The sequence below is a fragment of the Stegostoma tigrinum genome, chromosome 2 (assembly GCF_030684315.1).
Source record: "Stegostoma tigrinum isolate sSteTig4 chromosome 2, sSteTig4.hap1, whole genome shotgun sequence".
In the NCBI taxonomy this organism is placed as follows: Eukaryota; Metazoa; Chordata; class Chondrichthyes; order Orectolobiformes; family Stegostomatidae; genus Stegostoma; species Stegostoma tigrinum.
This window is the reverse complement of record NC_081355.1, coordinates 85404131-85426821: the sequence shown is the minus strand read 5'-3', so window position 1 is coordinate 85426821 and position 22691 is coordinate 85404131. Positions and strand designations below refer to the sequence as shown.

At 39.1% G+C, this 22691-nt stretch overlaps 1 protein-coding gene across 1 annotated transcript in view; it reads left to right on the top strand.

Moving 5' to 3' along the window:
- Positions 1 to 19034, top strand: part of zgc:85777 (uncharacterized protein LOC405871 homolog) — a 62615-nt gene extending 43581 nt beyond the window's left edge. The window contains exons 4-9 of the mRNA XM_048556780.2: positions 4833 to 4939; positions 7153 to 7320; positions 8183 to 8356; positions 13346 to 13507; positions 15071 to 15221; positions 17655 to 19034. Of these exons, the coding sequence (XP_048412737.2) occupies positions 4833 to 4939; positions 7153 to 7320; positions 8183 to 8356; positions 13346 to 13507; positions 15071 to 15221; positions 17655 to 17748 (856 nt within the window). The 3' untranslated portion in view covers positions 17749 to 19034. The remainder of the gene's footprint in view (positions 1 to 4832; positions 4940 to 7152; positions 7321 to 8182; positions 8357 to 13345; positions 13508 to 15070; positions 15222 to 17654) is intronic.
- Positions 19035 to 22691: the final 3657 nt, after the last annotated feature.

Here is a 22691-nt window from a genome sequence, read left to right as displayed (position 1 = left end):
TATGGGAGAGAGAGTGTGTGTGTGTGTGTGTGTGACTGTGTGTATATGTCTGTGGGAGTGTGTGTGGGTGTTGGAGAGACTGTATGTGGATGGGTGTGTGTGTGGGTGTTGGAGAGACTTTGGATGGGTGTGTGTGTGGGAGAGAGAAAGACTGTGGTTTAGGAGAGAGTGAGTGTGTGCGCGTATATGGGGGAGAGAGAGACAGACAGAGAGTGTGTGCGCGCGCGTGTGTGGGGCAGAGTGTGTGCACACACGTGTGCGGGAGAGAGTGTGCGTGTGAGCATGTGCATGTGTGAGGAGAGCACGCGTGTGCGGGGGAGAGCATGCATGCATGTGTGGGAGAAAATGCGCATATGCGGGAGAAAGCTTCTGTGTGTGTGTGTGTGTGTGTGTGTGTGTGTGTGTGTGTGTGTGTGTGTCTGAATATATGAGATTGACAACGTCGGCCAATTCACATGAGTATCTGCCGTGCTAACTCCTCGATCACCGCTTCTGACATGCCACAGCGAACAACTCTAATGATCTCCTCAAAAGACAGACATGGATACGTAAAATAAGGTACCCTGTGTCATCCAGTCTTTCCCTGGAGCGCAGTAACTGCCACCATGTTCTTTGCAACCTTCAACACATTATCGATGACAATGAGCACCTTGCCAAGATCTTCCCCACACCTCCACTTCTCACCTTCAAACAACCACGAAACCTTAAACAGACCATTGTTTGCAGTAAATTACCCAGCCTTCAGGTCAATGTCTGACCACAACACTTACAACCCTGTCATGGCAACCTCTGTAAGACGTATCAGATCTTTGACATGGACACTACCATCACATGGTAGATACTCATGTGACTCGGCCAATGTTGTCCATCTCATACACTGTAGGCAACAATGCCCCAAGGCATGGTATGTTGGCGGAACCATGGAGACACTATGACAAAGGATGAATGGACACCGCGCAGCAATCGCCAAACAGGAATGTTGCCTCCCACTAGGGGAAAACTTTAGTGATCAAGGGCATTTGGCCTCATGTCTTTGGATAAGCATCATCCAAGGTGGACTTTGGGATACTCAACTGCAGAGTCACTGAGCAGAGGCTGATAGCCAAGACGGCCTCAACTGGGATCTTGGGTTCATGTCACATATAGGTGACCCACCACAGTATACACTCATGCACAGACACACACTACACCCACCACTCACTCTCACCCTCACTCTCACGCTCTCTCTCTCTCTCTCTCTCTCTCTCTCTCTCTCTCTCTGTCCCCCCCTCTCTCTCTCTCTCGCACACGCTCAATCCACACACTCACTCAGGCGAACACACTCACGCAAACGCAATGTGGCATTTTGTAGATGCCTACTTTAGTCGCAAAACCGAGTCTGACTCCAAACCAAAACACAAACAGATCCTGAACAAAGCCTCATGCCTAACATGCATTGTCTGACCTAAAATGTCACCTCTTTTACACTGGTAAAACCTTTTAGTTCTCTAACGACAGTGACTTGAAAGGAATTCAGGGATTTACAAATACATATTGATCAATTAAAAGCTTCTAACTGATTAAAGATTTAATAGCATCTTAGGTTTGCTTATTAAATCCTGATTAGTGAAATGACTCTTTGATCTTTTATATCTTCTGTGTCTGACACTGTCACAGTAACACCAAAGGGAGGAGAGAGGGTCTGAAAGCTTGTGTTTTCAAATAAGCCTGTTGGACTATAACGTAGTTTAGTGTAATCTCTGACACTGTCCACACCAGTCCGACACCAGCACCTACACTCATGGCCCTTGAATGGGGGTTAAACCCAACACTTCCAAACATGGCCCAGGCATAAAATACAGTTAAGAGGTACAATTTTTAATATGAGCCACATCTCCCTAAACACGTAGAGGAAGTTACAGAGCAAAAGAAACAGCAGCTGAATGAATAAATACAGAATTCAAGAAAGGGGATAAGGAAAGCATTAAGAATCCTTGAAGAATTCTTATGACTAACCTTTATACAATGACCTGCGGAAATTGTTGCCGATATGGATCAGACACAATAAGAAGCCAACTTTTTCAATTAGATAGTATATCTCAGATGAGTTAAACTACAAAATAAGTTGACTGCACAGTATCACATAAACATTAGCTTTCAACTTCCTTGTTTGAGAAGGAATGAAGTGAATTCACTAAAGAAAAGTGAAAATAGTTACCTAGATTTTAGCATTTCTGAAGAAGGGTCTTGACCCAAAATGTCAAGCTTTCCTGCTCCTTTGATGCTGCTTGGCCTGCTGTGTTCATCCAGCTTCACACCGTGTTATCTTAGTTACCAAGTTTTGTTTAGGTTTAGAGAACTTAAACTGTCATGGTTCGGTGGATTGAAGTTGAAAAGAACGGGATCAAAAGTGAGGATTAGCCCACTTAATGGAAAGAAGTTGTAACATCCTGTTCCATATTTCCTGCTGCAGTTCATCTACATTCACCGTCTAGACCCTTACATCGAATCTTTGATATTAGAATGATCTCATGCCTCCTGATTAATAGCCTGAAAATTAGAACTTTAAGCAGAATTTGTCCAGTCCAAATTTTCCTCTACTCCCTTTCACCATACGTAAAAAATGTACGTATCCAGATGCAAAGTTCTCATTCCAAAGGTTTAAAAAAGCCATAATGCTTGAAAATGGACATACTGGTCATACTGGAGATACATTTTAAGGTATATGAGATGAGTTGGACCTGCGTTCGCCATTTGCACGTTCCTTCTGGGTTAGCCCCTCTTTCCTTCGTCCTCTGTCTCATCACAATCTTCCGGTATCTCTATGTTAATAACTTACTTTGCAGCATTTAAACCTCAGGCCTTTCTGACTGCAACTCATCTCTAAACATTAGTGAAGAAAATAATTCAGTTGGTGAATAAATGTAACTTTGTCAAAGTTGAGTAATTGTATGTGATCTACCAAGGTTCAGGATTGTAAGCCAGGTAAAGAAGTTATGGATTGGACAAAGAAGTAAATAGAATGCTATTGATTGGATTAGCTGTTGCAGTTTAAAGTGAATTTGCTGTTCCAGGCAGGAGTTCAGTTTTCCAAAGAAAAGTCATTGGACTTGAACCATTAACTCTGCTTCTCCTTCTCCACAGATTCTGGCAGATCTGCTGAGTTTCTCCAGTGCTTTCTCATTTTATTACTGCAATTTTCATTTATTTAACCTTTTTTTTTCAAGACACCTTAAACCCACATTTGCTGCTGTTATCTTTTTGGCTCTGTGGATGCCATCTCTGTCCCTTCTCAAGGTTGCTGCAATCTTTTAAATATCACTTTACACTTTGAACTTTGCCCTGTTTCGGCCTTTTCTTGAATTTTCTAGAACTGTTGTTGTTCTGTGAAGCAGTTTATGTCTATATCTTGCCCTGTTGATATTCGAATGAGCCAAGTCCAGGATTTCAAGCAGGATCATTGTCTGTCTGTGGAGACAGCTGGAGGTCCTGCCATATTGCATTTCCAGAAGAGCAGGAGGCCAGAAAATGTCAGAGCTGAAATTTTTTTGGATGATTCATCCTATCAAGAGATGTGTTTATGGAAGATTAAAAAAAAACCCCGGTCATTCATCATTTGAAAATAGATTCTTGCTAAATCCCATGGAAAAACTATGTGATAGTCTTGACGAACAGGTAAAAACATGACTAATGACAGTTTCTGGCCAATGAACAAATTCATTTATTTTCCTTCCATCAAGTTTCTCAACCATAAAGAAAAAATATAGCTTAAATGATTGGGATTATCAGCAACTTCTTTGATAGGTTCAAGCCATTTGTTCACAGGATAAGTTAGACGGTGAAATGAGATTTGTCAAAGCCATCCTGCAGGATGAAGATATGCTAATCAGATGATTTCTTGCTGTATATCACAGAAACATGTAAGGCCCTAAGGTGATCATTTGATCCTGGAAAAGCTACCTTTTGGTTACCCTGAAGGCTAGGATATCACAAAGGTTTGAACAACAGGTTAAGCTGTGTGTTTCACAGTACTAGTATATATAGTTGTAGCAACACAATATTTGCCATTTAAAGAATGCTAGCGTCAAGCCAAAAAGATGTTCTGCCTAGTGCACAAGTGTGTAATGTGGTATATAAATTTCAGTGCTGGTGTGATGTGAGGTATGAAGGTTCAGAGATTGCCAGATCCTATCAAACAGCTTGTCCCTTTGGCTGTTCGCAACATGCAGTACAACTGACTGCACCCAATCAGGCCACATGTTACAAAGCACTCAACGTACTGTCTAATACCAGATGTGATTCTGCTATTGAACACCATTTGCTGGACAATTCGAAGTGTGTGAATAATTGCAGTAATAACATTTTTAGAATTACAATTGTGGAGCACTTGCATGTACTGAAAATCGCAAATATTACTACATAGAGCCATGCTGTTTGTAGACAGAAGGGTCTTGTGCACTCTGTGCCTATATCCACTCCACCAAATATATGCCTTTCACCAGTATGTTTCACAGGGCAATGCCGTGATAAATCAGAATCAACCTGCCTGGTTTGAAATCTAAGAATTTGACTGTTCAATAAATCATCACTAACTGCAACATTCTTTGTGGCAACACCTTTACCAGTCAGAGACAACTTGCGAACCTATCAGCACTCTCTTCTCGTACAGTATAAATGTTTTTCCTTTTACTGCTATTCTTTTAAACTATCTTGATGAATGCATGATGAAAAGCTTCGACAAATTGTCTTTTTTTCAGTAGTTCAAATGACTATTTGTATATCTATCATAAAATGTTGATCAAATATAAGGAAAGAATAACAATTGTTCAAATTTGGTGTTATTTATTTCCCAGATTTGGTTCAGATGAACTGAAACGTCACTTCCTCACACCTACCATTGCTGGGGACATGGTAGCCTGTTTAGGAGTCAGTGAAATTGAAGCTGGATCGGATGTTGCAAGTACATAAGATATCTTAGTAAACTAAATACTAGACATACTGTGCAGACAATTTGATAATCATTTTAAGGCGTTGTAGAATAAGGATTAAGCATATAATTCTGTAAATTTAATAATATCAATGAGCAGTATTTTAAATTCTAACAGAGACGTCCATTTCCAAAATCAGGCTGAATGGCACATAGATAATCAGACCTCTCACTCCTTGTATGTCAGCGTGCTTTTGAGTTCTTAGACCAGCTTTTTCTTTACTTGTCAATGGCAGGAGGCTGCTAATTTTGATACTTTTTTTCTAATAATGAAGTACTGATTGAGTATAAATTGTCCCAGTGTCAGCTTTTAAAATCTGGGTGTCCATTTTTTTTCTAATTTAACCCATTTTTCTAATCAACCTGTTCAGAGGTGTTGTTGCACACCTCTGGAGTGATTGGACTTGAACCTTGACCTCCGATCCAGGGTTACCATTGCACCACGCAAGGATCAGTTGGCTGAGAAATGGGGCTTCAAGAAGGTTTCAGGTAAATGTTGGCCACCAAAAAAGAGATGGGATTACAGGATAAAAAAAAAATTGAATATAATGGAATATTTTACTTTAAAACAAATAGGCTAGAATAAAGGATGGGGTAGATCAAAAATGTTGAATAGAATTACAATAAAAAAGGACAAAAAATAAGAAGAGCTACACTCAACATAAATGTATTACTGTTACAAAATGTAGCCAACTCTCGCCTCAAATGTCACGAGTGTTAGATATCTGAATAGTTTGAAACTGGAGAGTTTTGAACTCTTATTTATTTTTCTAATTTGTTAATGCAAAAGTGGTTAAAATCATCGTGGAACAAGATTCAAAAACAATTGTTCAAATTCATGAAAATGCTGATTACGAACATTTAATCACCGCCAGAATGAATGGTTTCGTCTCAGGAAGGTGAAATTTGAAACTTAACCTCCAATATTGATTTGAGGCACCAACTGTTCGGAAACCTCATGGCAGCAATTGCACCAAGTGGAGGTCCAGACTTGATTACAATTTGGTTGTTGGAGTAAAATTGGACAGGGCGCTGATACTCAAGGTTTCAGTGTTTGCCCCGAAGAATTCTGTGTTTTTTCTGGCCCCTTGTGGAAACATTAAAAAGGTTTAAAAATTCACACTTATTCAGGCTTTTTCGGGCTATCTTACAGCTTACAATAATACCATGGTCGCATTCCGCATTATGTCTTGCAAAATCTGGGGTTAAAAATGGTGTCAGAATCCTAATTGCGTCATGGGACATCTAAATTTACATGTGAAAATGGCTACCACTTGTTTATGGTTAGCATAATTCCCAAGACCTATATCAATGTAGTTTTCCTGGACGGGCAAGGTTAAAATTGGTCCTTCAACTTGAATAAGTGGAAACAAAGTAAAACTTAGCTAGATGGAGAATAGGAATGAATTAAAATTAGAGTTTAAATGGGACAAATGGAAGTATTACTTTTGGTTCAGCATATTTGAAACATTTTGTTTTTTCTTAAGTTTACAGAATACCAGTACAGTTACTCTTGATATCGCAATAGATTTACTACTATAGTATTAAAACTGATTTCAGTTTTATTGCACATTATGTGAAAATAAACATTCATACCGGAGCAGTGAGACAGATATTTCGTAGTAGCCAAAATCTACTCGTATCCAAAGTATAGAATACTGGAAGAGGCCTCCACATAAGCATAGTGACGTCATCTAATTATAACTAAATATGAATCACTGCATTACTGTTGATAGACAGATGTTTCTGCTGATTCTGTTGTAAGATTTTATGTACTTTTTATTTTAGTTCAGTGGAACTGTTACCTTCGTACATCCTTTTACAAAACAAAGTTAGATACGTTTTTGTTTCTGAAGAAGGGTCCTCACCCAAAATGTTAACTTCCCTGCTCCTCTGATGCTGCCTGGCCTGCTTTATTCCTCCAGCTCTGCTCTGTGTTATCACTGACTCCAGCATTGGCAGTTCTTACTATCTCTTAGATAAATAATTAACAACTTTGCTACCAAATCCAGAATTTTCCACGAGTCATCTATTAAGATGTGACTGGGATTTTTGTTTTTTTTCAATTAGGGAGAAAAAGCTAAAATATAAAAGAACATTTTAAATTCAGAAAGGTTTTGGATCAATACGATTAGTGGGTATGATATTATACTTTATATCTTGAAAAAAATGACCTATTTTTATAGATATCAAGACCAAAGCTGTGAAGCATGGAGATGACTACATAATAAACGGAGGGAAGATGTGGATAACTAATGGTTGTCAAGCTGACTGGATGTGTCTTCTGGCAAACACTAGTGATGGGCCTCTTCACAAAAGCAAGTCTCTCATATGTCTGCCGATGAAATTATCAGGTAAGAATTAGTGTGAACATAAAATAGGCTGACCTGAGAGGTAGATAGAAGAACCTACTTTCATATCTGCTAACTAATAAAGACATCAGAGGAGCTCTGTGAAGCATTAGACTCCTGCACGTTCAGTATGAATTCAGTCTGTTAAGTTTTCCTTACTTGCAGAATATTTATACATTTGAACCGCCTGCTATAAATTAAATGGATCATTTGAGGTGAGCTTACTTGAATTCCTATCATAGGTACTTGCCTGTCATTCGAGTATGTGGCACTCCGTTGGGGATTTCAATGTAATGAGTCATGCCATCCATGTGATTTCTCACAGCTGCTATTTTTGTTGAAAATAAATTATCCTAAGATTGTGCACAATGTAGCTATAAATCACTCAAAATGTTTTTGGAAAATATTTTCATTTTAGTTTTTTATATCCTCGCCAACTGAAAACACTAACATTTAAAACAAATGTTTCCAAAAATTGCATATTTCCTAAGATTAAATGTATCCACTGAATTACCTATCCATGAAAGAACTACAGATGCTGTAAATCAGGAAAAGAAACAAAAGTTAGTGGAAAAACTCAGCAGGTCTGGCAGCATCTGTGAAGAAAAAAAATCAGAGTTAACATTCTGGGTCCAGTGACCCATCCTCAGATCTTCCTCAGTTCTGCGGAAGGGTCACCGGACCCGAAACGTTAACTCGGATGTTTTCTTCACAGATGCTGCCAGACCTGCTGAACATTATTGTTTTTGTCTGATGGTAAAGCAACCTCCAGTACTAATTTTTTGAAGGAAATACTTCTAATGAGTATAGGAAATTTAATTCAAAATGTTGTTCGATTAACTAACCATATGAATTACATTTTCAGGAATCCATGTGGCCAAAAAGATTGATAAGTTGGGCATGAGGTCCTCAGATACAGCACAGATCTTTTTTGAAGATGTTAGGGTTCCAAGAAAATATCTCATTGGTGAAGAAGGAATGGGTTTCACCTATCAGATGTTGCAGTTCCAGGAGGAGCGCATGTGGGCTGTTGCAGGAAGTATGTTCTTTCTACTGTGCATGAACATGAGTTAGGCAAAACCCTAAACATTGCTTAAGCTAATACAGTGAGGCTCAGCAAATCTAAAAACCAGGGGCTGCACTCAATGCAGCGTGTCCCAGCAGGAAGCATGATGACAATGTGCTACTCAATCATGTTGGTCTTCCAGTGCTGGAAAATTAGTGATGTCTCAGGAATTACATTTCACAGTACAGTTTTCCCTTGTCGCTCAAAGGCTGCATTTTTCCTGCAGCCTTCGAGAGAGGCCATTCTCTTCCAAAAACACTCATTGCTTGATCAAGGAACCAGTGGCCGATCAAAGCATCCTTCCCTTGTCTTCAAACTCCTTTGTCCTCTACCATGAATGACCCCTTTCCCCTCCCCCCAATACCGCCTCTGTCACTAGTGGCCTGATTTCTTCAGAAATCATAGTCCTCTCCCTGGTTACATTGCCTGCAGTACCACCAGTATCTGTGGTGTTGTCTGTAAAGGAGAACTGTTGGATGGGATTTCCACACTTGGAGTCCTGATTTGTAGGGAAAGCTGAACTCTGGCCAGCTATGGTTCTAATAGACAGACACTTTAGCCAATTAGGTCATGAACTCCCAGAAGTAACACAGGTTTCCCACTCGTTCTCCAACAGATCGGCTGATTCTGTGTCAATTATATTTACAGTATCTATCTCTTAAGTCTGTGATAGAGCAAAGAAAGAACAGAGTGGTAAAATGATGGAGGAATGCTGCAGTTGAGGAATAATGGAATGTCTTCTGTTACATATTTTTGAATATCCAAAATAAATGTGTTTTCAAATGCAGTACGTTTCTTTCTAAACAGATGTGAATTTCTATGAGTTAAAGAAAAGTGAAAAGCAAAGCAAGTCAGAGAAAGAATTGTACATACTTTAATGCCTTTCCCAATCTCAGACATTCCAACACACTGAGATGCTACAGGTTGGATTAGATGGTCTTTGTGATGAAGAGGTTGTGAGAATTAGAATTAGGTTTTATTGTCACATGAACCCAAGTAACGGAAACATGAACTTTTTATTTTAATTCATTTTATGGGATGTGGGCATCGCTGGCTGGCTAATATTTCTTGCCATCCCTACTTGCCCTTGAGAAGATGGTGGTGAGCTGCCTTCTTGAACTGCTGCAGTCCTCCCGCTATGGGTTAACCCACAATGATGTAAGGGAGGTAATTCCAGGATTTTGACCCAGCAGCCTGTAGCTTAGGTGGGTTATGAGGGTTTGGTCTGGGTGGGATGCTCCAAGGATCGATGTGGACTTGTTGGGCTGAAGGGCCTGTGTCCACATTGTAGTGATTCTATGTGAAGAAAACAGTGAAGGAACGGTGATATATTTCCAAGTAAGGATGGTGAGTGGCTTGGATGGGAACTTTTTGGTGGTGGTGCTTCCATATGTCTGATGCACTTGTCCTTCTTGTTGGAAGGAATCGTGAGTTTGGAAGATGCTGTCTGAGGATCTTTGGTGAATTTCGGCAGTGCATCTTGTAGATAGTACACACTGCTGCTACTGAGCATCAGTGGTGGGGGGATTCAATGCTTATGGATGTAGTGCCAATCAAGCAGGCTGCTTTGTCCTGGATGGTGTCAAACTTCTTGAGAGTTGTTGGGGCTGCACTCGTCCAGGCAAATGAGGAGGGTTCCATTACACTTCTGACTTGTGCCTTGTAAATGGTGGACAGGCTTTGAGAAGTCAGGAGATGAGTTACTCGCTGCAGTATTCCCAGCTTCTGGCCTGTTCTTGTAGCCACTGTGTTAATGTGGTGAGTCCAGTTGAGTTTCTAGTCAATGATAATTCCCAGGATGTTGATATTCGGGAATTCAGCGATGGTAACACCATTGAATGTCAAGGGACAGTGGTTAGATTGTCTCTTATGGTATTTAGATTTTCTCTTATTGGAGATGGTCATAGCCTGGCATTTGTGTGGCACAAGTGTCACTTGCCACTTGTGAGCCCAAGCCTGGATATTGTCCATATCTTGTTGTATTTGAATATGGACTGTTTCAGTATCTGAGGAAGCACGAATGGTGCAGAACATTGAAATCATCTGTGAACATCCCCACTTCTGCCCTCATGATGTAGCAGACATTACTAATCAAGTAACCGAAAATGGTTGGGCTGAGGACACTACCCTGAGGAACTCCTGTAGAATTATTCTGGAGCTGAGATGATTCCAACAACCACAACCATCTTCCTATGTGTCAGGTATGACTCCAGCCACCAGAGAGTTTGCCCCCTGATACCTGTTGATTCTAGGTTTGCTAGGACTCCTTAATGTCACACTCAGTCGAATGCAGCCTTCTTCCAAGAGCTATCACTCTCACCTCACATCTAGAATTTAGCTCTTCTGTCATTGTTTGAAGCACGGCTGTAATGTAGTCAGGAGCTGAGTGGCCCTGGAGGAACCCAAACTGGGTGTCACTGGGCAGGTTATTTCTGAGCAGGTGTTGCTTGATAGCACTATTGATGACACCTCCTATCACGTTACTGATGAGCGAGAGAAGACTGATGGGGCGGTAATTAGCCGGGTTGGATTTGTCCTGCTTTTTATGTACAGGACATACTTGGGCAATTTTCCACATTAGGCAAAACCCTAAACATTGCTTAAGCTAATACAGTGAGGCTCAGCGAATCTAAAAACCAGGGGCTGCACTCAATGCAGCGTGTCCCAGCAGGAAGCATGATGACAATGTGCTACTCAATCATGTCGGTCTTCCAGTGATGTCTCAGGAACTACATTTCGTAGTACAGTTTTCCCTTGTCGCTCAAAGGCTGCATTTTTCCTGTATGGTTCCAAGTGTGAAAATCCCATCCAACAATTCTCCTTTACAGATACCGGTGTTGTAACTGTACTGGAATAGCTTGGCTAGGAGAGGCAAGTTCTGGAGCACAAGTCTTCAGTATTGTTGGTTGAATATTGTCAGGGCCCGCTGTCTTCGCAGTGTCCAGTGTTTCCAACTGTTTTTCGATGGAGTGAATCGAATTGGCTGAAGGCCGGTATCTGTTATGCTGGGGACCACTGGAGGAGGCCGAGAAGGATCATCCACTCGGCACTTCTATCTGAAGATTGATGCAAATGCTTCAGCTTCATCTTTTGCACTGATGTTCTGGGGCCTTCCATCATTGAGGATGGGGATATTTGTGGAGCCTCCTCCTCTAGTGAGTTGTATAATTGTCCACCACCGTTCATGACTGGATGTGGCAGGACTGCAGAGCTTAGATCCCTGATGTGTTGGTTGTGAGATCATTTAGCTCTGTCTATCACTTGCTGCTTTTGCTGTTTGGCGTGCAAATACTCTGTTTGGTGGCTTCACCAGTTTGATACCGCATCATCAGGTATGTCTGGTGGTGCTCCTGGCATGCCCTCCCGCATTCTCCATTGAACCAGGTTGATTCCCTAGCCTGATGGTAATGGTTGAGTGGGGGATATGCCAGGCCACGTGGTTACACATTGTGCTGGAGTACAAATCTGCTGCTATTGATGGTCCACAGAGCCTCAAGGATGCCCAGTTTTGAGTTGCTAGATCTGTGCAAAGCCTGTCCCATTTAGCACAGTAATTGTGTCACACAACACAATGGATGTTGGTGTGAAGGCGGGACTTTATCTCCAAAAGGACTGTGCAATGATTACTCTTAGTGATATGTACACTGTGTACACTTCTCACTGTACTCAGTGTACACAAAGTCACTATTTCTAGCATCGCTTTTGGTACATAGATGCTTGGTACAAAATCTTAGGTATAAACTAGAAAATAACGTTAACATTTCAGCATTATGGTCCCTCTAAAGCAGAGAAAAGGTGGATGTTGATTGGAACATAGGTTGCAAACAGTCTGATTGAGTCTTTGACTTTAACAGGAAAGAGACTAAAAGTGGCATTAAGGTACAGAACTTCTGGGACAAGCAATGGCTTCATTCTCCCCATTGTTTATCTGAAAATAATTATCCAAGATTGGATTTTGGTCAAGCAACTTGAGACAGAGGCCATCGAGTAGTAGAGCATAATAGAAATAACTGAGTCAGCATATATACTGAAGATGCTATCCCTAAGAAGTGCATAAAGGTGGAGAAGAAGGAGCCATTGATAACAGCAGGAGACTTGTGCAGAAACCGTTGCCTGGTGATGCTGTAACTTTGATTGGATGGTTAAGTATGGAATTAAACAAGTGCATCCCAGTTGAACTGGTCAAGAGGGAAGAAGCATATTAGCAGAGTGGAAAGGTGAACTGAAGACTAAACAAAAAGTGGTAGACAGCTGATCTATCACAGTAACAGAGAATGCCTTGTATGACCTTGGGTAGGACCATTGTGATGATGTAGGGGTTGAATCATGATTGGAAGAATTCATCAAAGGAGTCACAGAAGAAATGAGTACACATTTGTTGGGTGACAGTGCGTTCAAAGGTTTTAGAGAAAATTGAGGTCAGGTGGGTCAATAGTCTGCAAGGACATAAGACTAAAGAGTGAGGATATTCATATCTTAACTAATAAATACGTTGAACTCTCAAAATAGCCATTCAATTTGATCCGTTAGATTATTTGTGAACCTAGCAATTAGATCATTAAAAGTAAACCTAATGTGGAAGCAATGGAAAGTAAATAACGGGCCTGAAACATATTATTAAGATAGCTGGTTCAAATAATGCCAAGTTGGGACCAGAACTCAGAGTCGCAGCAGGCTCTGCAGAACTTTAACAACATGAACTGGGTTTACATCTTTGAGTTAGGAGATTTCCCAATGTCGTCCTCATGTCTTTTACCTGTCAGTGCCCACAGATGCTGTTTTCAACCATTTGAGGTAGCTGTTCCAAGGACGGCTAATGCTGAGGTGCCAGCTTAGAAGGCCTATATCTGTTTGCTGAGGCATTCATCAGGTTCTGGAATGAGTCCACTGTGAGTGCCAGTGTTTATGATCGTTATGCATATTGCTAACAGTTGTGTAAGTATGTTATTTCTGTCTTCGCAGTGCTGGCTCCCATGCAGAACATCGTACAGGAAACAATCGAATATACACGCCAACGTAAGGTCTTTGGTCAACCAGTCTTACACAACCAGACAGTACATTTCCGCCTTGCTGAACTTGAGACTGAGATTGAACTTGTTCGTTCGCTCCTCTATCGTTGTGTTGGTATGGAACTTTAATAATTTAAATCACCTTCAAAATAAGTGAGTCATATCTTTTGATTGCAATCTGCTGGAATCCAGCCTGATATGCTACCTGTGAGTAGTAGAGGTTCAGAGTCATTGTTGGGACTAGGTTTCATATTTGAGAAGACTCAGATTTCTTAGTAACCAAATAAACAAATTAAAATCAGAACCTAATCAAAGGTAGCAGATCACTGGATTCAGTTATTTAAGATGTTCCCTTAATTTAACCTATGCTGCTCATCTCATTTTGTAATGCAGTGCGAAAGATTAAAATTGGGGCCTATTCCTCTTAAATTATTCTTTTTCTGTAAGTCAATATTGATACTTTGCCATAATATGTGTAGAGGATTGTTACTTAAAGAGAGCAGTGGAACTTTTTTTTTAATGTTTATTGAAGAACATAAGGAAATTTTCATTAGCAAAAAAATAGTATTGTCAAAACGGAGGCACTGACCTAGTAGTATTATTGCTGGATTGTTAATCCAGAGACCCAGGTAAAATTCTGGGGACCCAAGTTCAAATCCCGCCACAGCATGTGGTGGAATTTGAATTCAATAAAAATCTGGAATTGAGAGTCTAGTGATGACCATGCATTCCAGGTGTGCCTTGATTGTTGAAAAAAACTATCTGGTTTACTAATCTCCTTTAGGGTATATCCTTACCTGCTCTGGCCGACAACTGACTCCAGATCCACAGCAATGTGGTTGACTCTTAATTGCCTTCTGAGCAATAGGGATAATTAATCAATGCTGGCCAAACCAGTGACACCCTCATCCTGTGAAAGAATAAAAAATATTAATGGAACTAAACACCTGGAACCCCTCAACATGATGACCTACCCTGCAGGATTTTAAAATATATGAACATATAAAAATAAAATGTAGGAGCAGGAGTAGGCCATTCAGCCCTCCCTGCCATTCAAAAAGATCATGTCTCATCTGCCCCAGACTTGAACTTGTTTTTTATGCCAACTCACCATAGCTGTCAACTCCTGGCATTTCAAAAATTTTATCAACCTCCTCTTTAAATAGTTCAGGTGATCTAGCTGCTACAGTTCTCTGGCACAGAGAATTCTGAACATTCACTGACCTCTGGGAGGAGAAATTTCTTTGCATCTCAGTTTTAAATAAATGTTTTAAAAAAGAGTTATTATGGACTTGAAAAATTAACTGTTTCTGTTTGCATAGATGCTGCCAAACCTTCTGGGTTTCTCCAGTATTCTCTATGTTTGTTTTAAATTAGTATCCCCTTACTTTTTAATTTTGTCCCCACGTTTGAGATTCCCCTTGTAGTGGAAACATCTTTTCAGCATCTACTCTGTCAAGCTGTCTCTGAATCTTGTATGTTTTAAGTAGATCAATCCTATTCTTTAATTACTAAAGTCCTTACCCATTTAACTGGTCTTGATAAATCAACCACTTCATCCCAAGAATCAGTCTAATATCTTTTATTGTACATGTTATTCCAGGTGCCGCCTTACCAATACCCTGTTGAAAGAAGATTTTAAAATAAAGTTGCAATTAAGTTTCTTTTTCTCATTCAGCTCAGCATGTTCAAGGAAATGATACAACAAAATTAGCCTCAATGGCAAAGTTGAAGGCAGCCCGCCTGGTTCGTGAGGTAACTGATAGCTGTCTTCAGTTCTGGGGAGGAATGGGTTTTACGAATGAAGTGCTGGTCAGCAGACTGTACAGGTGAGTAGAGTTCAAACTGAGGTTAAATAAGGTTTTGAATTATATTATTTGACAATGGTTTATAAGGGGGATTTTCCTGATTCTGTGTAAGAATAATCAAATCTTAGACAGATTATTTTACACATTTCTCAAGAAACCTACACATATTTCCTTCCATTATGGAAAGAACATTGGATGGGTTCTTTGACAGGTATGTGCTCTGACCTATCAGATGCACCAAAATTCACTGCACACAATCCAATGCAGTGACATGTTTCCTCGTGTCTTCAAATGTAAACTCGTGCTTTCTCACAGTTGTGCACGTACTGAGTGAATGGTGGATCTAATGAAGTTGGCATCTTATTGACTCAGTCACACAACATTAGAAGATTCACTTGTGAAAAGTGTTGTCAATTAATTGAACTGTTGTTCAATGCTCAGTGCGAATGTGGCGGATCTCATGTGGCCCAAAGAGACCATTTTTTCCAGCACTTTCTGTTCTTACAATACTTTTAAGGTTACTGAATGTAAGAAGGGAAAGAATTCCTCATATGCACAGGTGAAGAGGCGTTATGACAGAGTGGTTATGGTGGACATACAAGGCCTATGATTTAAAAAAAGGATAAGACCACAACGAGGATTGTGCTGAGACTGTAATGCATGGAGGCTAATTATTGACCATAGAGAATGCAAGAGGTGCCAGCACTTTGAGCTGGGAGGAGACAAGAAGAATGGCCTGAGAACGCTGACCCAGATGGAGACCCAAAGGAGCAAGCGGTGAGCTGGCGTCACCAGATACCTGCTTCAACTTTCATGATTGCAATCGTCTCCATCTAATTTCACTGCATTCCCTACTAAATCAGCAAACTGGCTGATAAATGATGTGAGATTATGAATTAAAGAGATGCTAATACATGCAAATAGACCCCTGACCACTTAGTAGTGAGATTCACCTAGGAGCGAAATTCCTTTTAAAATTATGTGATTAAAATGTAAAAGACCTGTTTATTTATTTACTTCAGACTAAAAGAAATTGATTCTATTATCAGTATGTTCCTTTGCTTTTACATCTACATTTGTTAGAAATTTATTACGTTATCCCCAGATGATTTTGCAGCATTGGTGGAAAAAAATCTTGCATATATGCAAAAATGAACACAGAGAATGATGGAGAAACTCAGCAGATCTGGTAAAAACTGTAAAGTAAAACAGAACCGATTTCTGAAGAAAAGTCAACTGAACTCAAAATGTTAACTTTCTCCCTCCAAAGTTGCTGCCAGACCTGTTGAGTTTCTGCAGCATTCTTTGTTTGTTTCAGGTTTCCAGCATCTTCATTATTTTGCCTTTCTTTGCATTTATATAGCCTTTTCAGCGACCACCATGCATCTCAAAGCACCTCATAGCCATTAAGTATGTTGCAACTGCAGTAGCTGTTGCAGGGGATTGTGTCAGGGAATGTTGTAATCTCCCACCTGAAAGGGCAGACAGGTCTTAAGTTTAACATCTCACCTAAAAGATGGCAACTTAAACAGTGCAGCACTCCCTTAGTATTGCACTGAAAAGTCAGTCTTAATTCTGTGCTGGAATGGGATTTGAACCTGGAATCTGGTATCTCAGAAGCAAGAGTAATACAGACAGTACCAGCTTCCATTACTTTCTGTCATTGTTTTATCTGTTGTACTATGTTTTGTACAGCTTTAAACCACACATGATGTTAACAGATAGTTCAACTATAATCTTACAATATAGTACTGATGGAAAGACTACCAGAATTCATTATATCCAGGTTACGTGTTTTTTGACTTTATGTATACACTATATTTGTAACGGGGTTGGGAGGGCAGGGGTACAAGTTACATCAAGAGGTTTGAATGTGGTTTATAATAATGCTACCAGCATAGATTTGATTCGAGTTCTGGTTCTAATCCAACTGAGAAAAGTAGATAATCATCCCCAGGAAATATGCATGCAACACAGTCGTTGTGACTAAAGGGATGATGCACATAAATAGTCAGTAAGAAACCTTTTTGTGCAAAGGCTGAGTTGAAAAGTCTGAGAAATGGAAAGAAATCTCCCACTTGAGCAGCAAGTGCTGTGAGATCTTGTAACTATGTGAGACCTATCTTTGTTGTAATGACTATATAAAGCACATTTTACCTTTCTTATTTGAAATATCCTTCACCTGTCTATTAATTGAATTATGTTGATTTTAGTTGGTTGGTTACAGTAAACATTTTTTTAAAAAGTGGAATGTTGTCCAGATGTGCGTCTTTCCTTTGAGTGATTTGTTTTTTTTAATGCATCTGTCTGTACAGGGCACGTAACACACGCTTGAAACTTTGCTACAAATGGCTGGAAATTGCAGTGTGCTATTTCCTAAATAGAGTTAAAGTGTAAAGATTTGTATATCTGTGAGGTCAGTAATTGATTTTGTTTTCTCATTTTTTCCTTGAGGGATATGAGGTTGATGTCAATAGGAGCTGGTGCAGATGAAGTGATGCTGTCCATCATATGCAAGTACATGGGGACAATCCCTGGAAAAAAATGATTGAGCAAAATAACAGCATACTTATCAACAGGGGCAAGAACAAAACTGTAATCTATCGCGTTAATTGCTGTTGGTGTTTTCATACTGCCTTTTAGTAATATAACTTTTGCCTTGGAGAAGTGTAATTGTCAACATAATCTTTCACTTATTTAAGAATGTTGAAGAATTTTGGAAATTCAGTAATTTTTATTTCTTTTTACATATTGATCTAAATAACGTCATCTTTAAAGAGCTGAAAAGATTGTGGGAGTACTTTGTGCTGAAAGTACACACACAGTTTCCAATATTTTTCTTTCTAACCTGATACTAAAGTTGAGAAAAATATTTTTGTGAGGTAAGAACAAGATCTGCCTACAATAGAGCAGTCTGAGGAGTTGCAATTGTTTGTTTTCAAAATTATGAAATTTACGGAAACCATGAAGTAAAAAAAATCATTACTTCTGATTGAATGTCATCGATTTTAAAGTTGTCACAGAGAGTAAGAAGAAATATAAAGAAAAACGCCAATGTGCAGAAAATTCTTGATGTATAGGATGCTTTATTACAATAGCATAAATAGCTAAATATTTGAAGCAAATTAAAATTTAGTACGAGGAAAATGGTGCAATTTTCATGACAAGTGTAAAGATAATGAGTTAAGACACTGTGGTGGAGAAAATCCTTCACCAGAAAATGCTTACCTCACACATTAAAATAACATAAACCGATTTTCATACACAACAGATTTTTTTGAAACCCACTGTTCAGAAGTAAAATTGAATCCGTGACTCAAATTTTGTTATGACATTTCCTTCAAGATCTTTCATGAAACTAAATTCCAGCAGCTAGGCCAGATAATAAAAAATAAACTTATAAAAAGAAATTTTGAGTGCAGTGGGAGCAAGAAGCTTGAAGTATCTGGCGTCTGTACTTTTGGCTTACTTTCCAAAATTGACAAGTTTTCTATTAACAGCTTAGATTATTACTCAAACATCTTGCAGCAAGCTAATCTAATGGATTTTATGTCTGATTTTGATGTGTCATCACCCATTCTAATTTTATGTCATGTAGCTTACTGTGCCATAAATCGTGCATCAAATTATATTTGTGTAAATAAATTTGTATATGTAATGGATCAACTCTGATATGCTCATGAACAAAAATTGTAAAAGCAGTGGTGGATGGAACCTCTACCATGCAACTGTAAAATGTTAAATGTATGCACAATAAAATCTTGTTTACATTACCCCTCATTCTGCTCTTCCCTGGTGTAGGCAGCAATAAATAAATCTCAATCATTGATCTAATTCAGTAATGTGTGTTCTTTCTTTTCAAATATGAAGGGAGATATTAATTTGATTAATAATACTGGCAATTTCCACTTTGTGCAATTAAAAATTGGTACGAGTGCTCCTAAGATGCTGCTAGGCCTGCTGTGTTCATCCAGCTCTACACTTTGTTATCTACGAACAGTAAGGTTGGTTTTGCTTTTGAACTGAGTAGTTATTTTTGTAAAATATCTTTTTGAAGTAACTTTCTGCCTGTTTTGACATTGAATACACTTGCCTAACTTTGAACTCACGATTCAGATTCTGTGATATCCACTAATGATTCTTCATTCTGGTGAAGGAAATGCAAAGTTGTTTGTGTCATTCACAGAGGTCCCTGATTTGCTACAGAGGAAGCTGCAACATTTGGAGCTTCCATTGGAAAAGCTTATGGTAACTAAATTTGCAAGGATAATACTTGGCACTGGGTGACATTGCTTTTTCACTGACCATAAAACCTAGCCACTGACCTCAAAGAAAGCTGCTGAACAGGATCTAATGATCTTTGATTTTCCTATTTCTAAAACCAAGGGAATGTATTAGTGTGCAGCAGCAATAATATAAGCAAGTAGGTAAGGAAGCAAACACCTTTAAGTATTCATAACACAAAGCAAGAATTCAAAATCAACTAAATTTTCAGATAGTGAAATACATGATTAAATGGATTTCAATAGTTGTAACGAAGATAAATAATTTTTAAAAATATGCTTATTAAAAATGTGAAAGTCTTATTGCAAACAATTTTGGCATTCACAGAAATAAAATTAGCTTCCCTGGGCCAGTGAGGGTGTTTAGCAGCAGTGTTGATGTTAGTATGTCGTTAGAAATCTGGTTACACTTTATTCAACAAGTGAAAATACTTATTTTTTTTAAGAAGTCAAAAGAGAAGTGCAGCAAGATCAGTATTATAGATTCAGCATTGTGACCTACATGCTGTGGTAATGTTGTACCCCATGGGTGATCTGGTAGAAATAAAACCCCACTGTTCTCAGAGTCTTTGCAAAAGTTAAATATTTTAATACAAGAATGAAAAATTCTCTGATTTACGTGTTGTAACAGCCAGGTTTCTGGATTTAACAAATTTACTGTTTGTTAAAAATATATAGACTGTAGTTACAGTTCAACATTTATGAATCATTGGCATATAACTCAAATAGGCAAAACTCTAATCTCCTTATAACCCCTGCCCTCCTTTATGTATACACAGGGGCAAAAAAGGGTGTTGTGGACAGAGAGAAAATTGGGAAAGCAGTTCCATGGTCAGTATTCATAGGATCTATTGAGATGGTTCTTGTGCTGATCAGGAGGCTGCATGTAAGTCGTCCTTCCCTACAGGCAATGGACTAGTGGTATTATTGCTGGACTGTAAATCCAGAGACCCAGAAAATATTCTGGTGACCTGGGTTCAAATCCTGCTATAGTAGATGGTCGAATTTGAATGCAATACAATATCTGGAATTAAGAATCTAACGATGACCTTGAATCCATTGTCAATTGTCAGAAAAACCCATCTGGTTCACTAATGTCCTTTAGGGAAGGAAACGGCCAGCCATAGCTGGTCTGACCTACATGTGACTCCAGACGCATAGTAATTTGGTTGACTCTGAACTGGTCTCTGGGCAGGAATGGACAATAAATGCTGCCTAGCCAGTGACACCCTCATCCTGTTATTGAATTTTTTAAATGCTTTTACTGGTTTGCAGAAGGTGTAGGATGGCTAGCTCACACTTATAAAAGGTCTCTGACTTATTCTGAGTTAATAATCTCAGTTTACACAAAATGATGTTCTTCAAGGTCCGGTGACTTTTGCTACAGAGAACGTAGAGAGATCCTGACCTGGTGAAGGTCTGATCGATTGTTTATCCCTACATTGCACACAGCCACAAGCTGTTAAGTTACTAAAGAGCCATTCACAGTTGTTAACAGGCAGAGAACATTTGCTGTTGATAACTGGTCACTAGTTCAAAGACCAATCAGCTACTTGTTGCTAGCCGAATCTCCATTCAGCTTTGCATTTGCTCCGGCTTGTCTGCACCTCTCCAACCACTGCTTGACAAAGTAGCTACGTAGACAGTGCTTAAATATGCTTTCAAAAACATAACATAATCCTTCACCAATCTCTGGTTTTTAATGTGGTTTTTTTTCTCATTTCAGTCCACAATCAAAATGCAGAAAAATAAAAAAAGACATTGTATTTACTGTATTGACAACAAACTTTTCTGCAATAACTCTTTCGAGTTTTGTTCTATTTACTCATGAGATGTGGGTGCCTCTGGCTGGGGCAGCATTTATTACCTATCCATAATTGCCCACAGGGAAGTTAAGAGTCTCCATGTTGCTGTAGGGAGTCACATATAGGGCAGACCAGGTATGGATGATGGATTTCCTTCCATAAAACGCCATTAGTGAATCAACTGGGGGTCTTCCTTTCCCTGACAATGGTTCAATGGTCGTGATTAGATGCTAATTTCAGATTCTTTATTGAATTCAAATTCCACCGTCTGCCATGGCCAGATTTGAACTCATCCCCAGAACACTAATTGAATTTCTAGATTAATAGTCTAGTGATAATATCACTAAGCCATCGCTTGCTCAAGACTAACAGCATAAGAGAAAGTTTTCATCAATTCATAAGATATCCCATTGATTGTAGCCTGGAGCAGCACAGCTTCAATTACACAAATTTTGAGTTTCTGTCATTTAAATGTAAACTCCAGAAATTACTGTCCTTAGAGTAATGATGGCAAACACTGGCAATTTTGTTAAAATTACCACCAAAGAATCCTGGTCAACATATAGCAATATGCTTACCTCCAAGTTGCTTCAGTATTGCTACTTTTCATCTAAGGAAAATTCTTGAAGCAATCTCACTGAGTGGGCAATACCTGAGGGGAGAGAGATTTCATCTAAAAACTACTTTATGCTCCCATTTTATTGCTCCAGGGGAAAAAATGACCACAGTTAAACCAATAAGAAAAAGACTTGCATTTATAAAACATCTTTCATGACATTGGTGCATCACAAATGGTTTTAAAACTAGTGAAGTACTTTGTAAAGCTTAAATAGGAAACATTACAGTCAATTTGACCACACAAAATCATGACATAATGACTAGATAATCTGTTTTGATTATGTTGGTTGAGGGAAAAGGATGAGGAAAATTCCTACTGCATCTTTGAAATAGTGTTATGAAATAATTTCTATCTCCTTGAAAGAGCAGCGCATTCACCTAGAACTGCATTTACTGGAATTATCAGCTCTTGTCAGCAGAGTGTGGCTCCAAAACAAAATCTTCTGAGATATGTGCTCTCAGTCACAGTGACGCCAAAATATGACGTGGCTATTTGCCTAGTAAAAGTGTAAGATAACAAGCATATAATTTCACATTTTTTAGACAGTAGGTTTGGTAATCATTCCATGGAGTGTTCCTTCAGATTATTTCATGTCTAGTTTATATCTTGCAGCATTGCACATTGGAAGTGCAGTATCCAGGTTTAGTTAGGTCAGAATATCAATCAGTTGTGTTGGTGTCACAAGAGAGATGGAGAAACCAGAAGAATAACAGGCTGCTGATAAGAGGAAAGAAAGAGGGCAAAGCAATTATAAAAAAAAACACTCAGATCAGCTCAAAGTGAT